The following is a 3,369-nucleotide window of genomic DNA, read 5'->3' as shown; positions in this document are numbered from 1 at the left end:
TGAGTGTGAATGCCACCACAACAGCTCCTGCGACTATACCTGTAAGCGAAACGGTCCATACTTCACCTTCCTCTGTATCGGATTCTTCAGAGACAACCACAACTATGGAAGCATCAACAACCACCACTGCCCAGTGCACCACAACAACGACCGAAAAGCCGAAGGAAGACTGCGCGATAGTCGGTAAGAAAGCTACGTATACTTTAAATACTTTAAATACCTACATGTGCAGTATACACATTTCAATTTAGTATGCCATGCAGTTCAGCTCTGAGCTTTAACTTGTATCCCTTTTTTGCAACTACATGTTTAAAGATCAGACACTTTTAAGACGCATCCTTAATTAGATTGTTAATTGAAAACAAATGGGGTTCTCAATATGTTTCTATATTTAAAAAACGTATTTGTAACTTTTTAGCTGAATCAATTACCTATATGTTTGTTGTGTAAAGTAATTTCGACACAAAAATTCAGCAAGCATCGTAGCTTGAACCTAATCGTCATTGGCAACATTGGTTTGACTTCAGCACAGCACAGAGGGTACCAAACATTGAATAGACAGCCAAAGCTTTATATAATGAGCTCCGATTTTCTAAGGAAGATTTTTTAAAAAGAATTTTCAGGTTTCTCTAACTTTATAAATTGGCATTATATCCATATAGTGATACAAAAATTCATTTTTCTAATTTCAAATTGCAGGGCATACTAGGTTTTCCTCTGTATGTTATCTGAAACATACATTGAGGAAATATTGTATGGAATTAACATGGAACAGAAATCTAAGTCGGTTTCTTGAAATTGCATTAAGTTAAATTTGTGTAGGTTCCTGGCGTTTCTCATTACGAAGGTAAATGCGGTGGCAAATGCCATTTAAAAACTGGAACCTAATAGTTCAGCACCAAGCACACAACCTTGAAGGAAGGTGGGCGCCGATAATGAAAAAACGCTCTTGCCACATCTACATTTTTCTTGCAAATCAACTGTCCAGTTGAAAGTGACACTTACTGCCATTTACTTATTATGCCAGCTCTTGTGCGAACACACAACACACGCGCAAACATACCTCCTGTTTTCCTATCTGTGGTGTATGCTTTCTTTAATTTGCATGTAGACGGGTCTGTTAGTGTGTTTGCTAGTTTTTCCATTCGATAGCTCCCGAATCGAATAGTTTTAATGCATTCCTTGCAAAGGTCACTAAAGGTCGTAATTATTCCAAGACAGGGGAGGATTAGGCTCACTGGTGTCCTAAGCACTGACAAATCTTGGTGCCCCCTCCTTTCCACGTACACCTGGGAAGATAACCCTAGGGTGCACCATGATCAAGAAACAGAACATTATGATTAATTTGCACTAGTTTTATCAATTTTTTTATAAAATTTTAATTCGTTTTGTTTTCTATTCACACTTTTTTCAACTTTGTGGTGCCCCATTTGGCCCTGGTGCGATAAGCACCTGCTTAGACTCCTTAATGGTTAATAAGCCCCTGTTCCAAGAGGTTCATAAATTTGAGAAGAGGTACTCTCATGTACAATCTTCTTTATATGTTTATAGCCAATCGATGGAACCCAAGCATAGAGTATATAATGAACGGAACAATGCGTTTTCAGAGCATGTTTAAATTCTATCCAAATATTAACAAAATTTCAAGCGTTAACCGTGATTATGTAATCGAGATCTTCATGTGTCTTTTGTATTACAGATGCTGACCTTCTGGATCAGCTTCGAAAGGAACTTATAAATGATGAAGGATACAAAGAAGAAATCTATGAAGACACTACTGGAAACCCTACCTTTGGAATTGGCCACAAAATCACAAGGAAGGACCCAGAATTCGGTAAGCCGTTAGGAACAAAGGTCTCTAAGGAGAGGATTGAAGAAGCATTCAAAGCCGACGTGAAGGCTGCTATAGAGAGTTGTTGTAAACTTTTCAAGGATTTCCAGAATCTACCGAAAGAAGTCCAGCTGATCATCTTGAACATGAGGTTCAATCTTGGTCACGCGGGATTGGCGAAATTCGCGAAGTTTCGAAACGCTGTTAACAGACGGGACTGGCAAAAAGCGGCAGATGAAATGGAAAACAGTGATTGGTACAATCAAGTAACTGAAAGAGCAAGAAGGCTCGTAGAAAGAATGAGGAAAGTAGGGAAAGAGTGCTGATATCTAAAAAAATTACTTCTATTAGGGTAAGGTTTCGGCGTGTTATTTAAAATGGATTCAGCTTAACTGTACTAAATATACAGCTGCATTTTCAATGCTTACAATTTGAAGATATATCTATATATATATAATTAAACTGAACTAATAAATTGAATGCGGAACACAGCTTGTAAATTTGCTACCTGATATACGAATTTACAATATATATCAAGACTTCGGTACATGATTTATCTTTTCTAAAGGAACGATAAAAGCAAAATTGGCACGCCCCATCTATTGTATTGATACGCTGACGTTGAAAATAATTGATTTCTATCATTAATCAATATATGAACAGAACTGATATTAACATACTTAGAAATTCATTTAAAAAAAAGTAATTTGCTCAGATTTTAAGGCGGTAGCGATCATGTTGAGTATGTTTTTTTAAAAATAACATTTAAACGATATTTTGGAAAAGATTTGGCTAGCAAATTCTGAAATTTCGGTCCTGCCTAAATACCAAGACCTAGGAAAAGACCCATCCAGGAGGATACAAATATTGAGTAAGGAGAATAAACAAACAAGTCTGCAAGAAATGCTCAACATCTACAGGTGATTTTGGGCACCACAGAATTTAATTATTATGGTTGGATATTTATCAAGGTGTAAATTCCAGCGAATTCCATAATTAATTTTACTTAGCACAGGAAGTAGATTTATTTAGCTAACCTCTCCACTTGTCCTTAATAGGTCTAGCCCCATCGATCCCCTTCGATCATCGTTGATATAAAACTAAGTGTATCAAGGACACCTTTGTAGTGTTAGGTATATTTAATTTAATTTATATTTGATTTGTTTTAATTGTTTGTTTGTTAGTTTTAAATATTATTATTTTTTTAATTCTATTGCATGTTATTATAATGTAATTTTATTTTCTGGATTTGATATTTTCCAGAAATTCAGTTCAGTGTTTCGAAAACCTAATGTCAGAAATTTGTATCTAAAGCTGACCTAGTTCCTGTCCTTAGTTCATGATTTTAAGTAATCAACGTTTCTATATATTTTTGGAGTATTCTTTCTTAGTGTGGGATTCACAGAGTGCAATCGATTGTGTACTGGGAGTACGTGAACATCAGACATGTAAATATCTCCTACGTTGTTCTAGAAACATGTAACAATTATTTCGCAATACTTGTTATACCGGAAGGTTTGCGCAGTAGCCAGATTTAA

At 35.8% G+C, this 3,369-nt stretch overlaps 1 protein-coding gene across 1 annotated transcript in view; it reads left to right on the top strand.

The window, feature by feature from the left end:
* The window catches only part of LOC149775247 (putative T4-type lysozyme 2), a 2,286-nt gene extending 73 nt beyond the window's left edge, over positions 1–2,213 (top strand). Inside the window, exons 1-2 of the mRNA XM_089944374.1 lie at positions 1–183; positions 1,700–2,213. The exon at positions 1–183 is cut by the window's left edge and continues 73 nt beyond it. Coding sequence (XP_089800500.1) covers positions 1–183; positions 1,700–2,157 — 641 coding nt within the window. The 3' untranslated portion in view covers positions 2,158–2,213. The remainder of the gene's footprint in view (positions 184–1,699) is intronic.
* The last annotated feature ends 1,156 nt before the right edge of the window (positions 2,214–3,369 follow it).

The sequence above is a fragment of the Sinohyriopsis cumingii genome, chromosome 19 (genome assembly GCF_028554795.1).
Source record: "Sinohyriopsis cumingii isolate HCF-2022 chromosome 19, ASM2855479v2, whole genome shotgun sequence".
NCBI classification, from domain to species: Eukaryota; Metazoa; Mollusca; class Bivalvia; order Unionida; family Unionidae; genus Sinohyriopsis; species Sinohyriopsis cumingii.
This window is presented reverse-complemented; position numbering and strand designations above follow the sequence as displayed.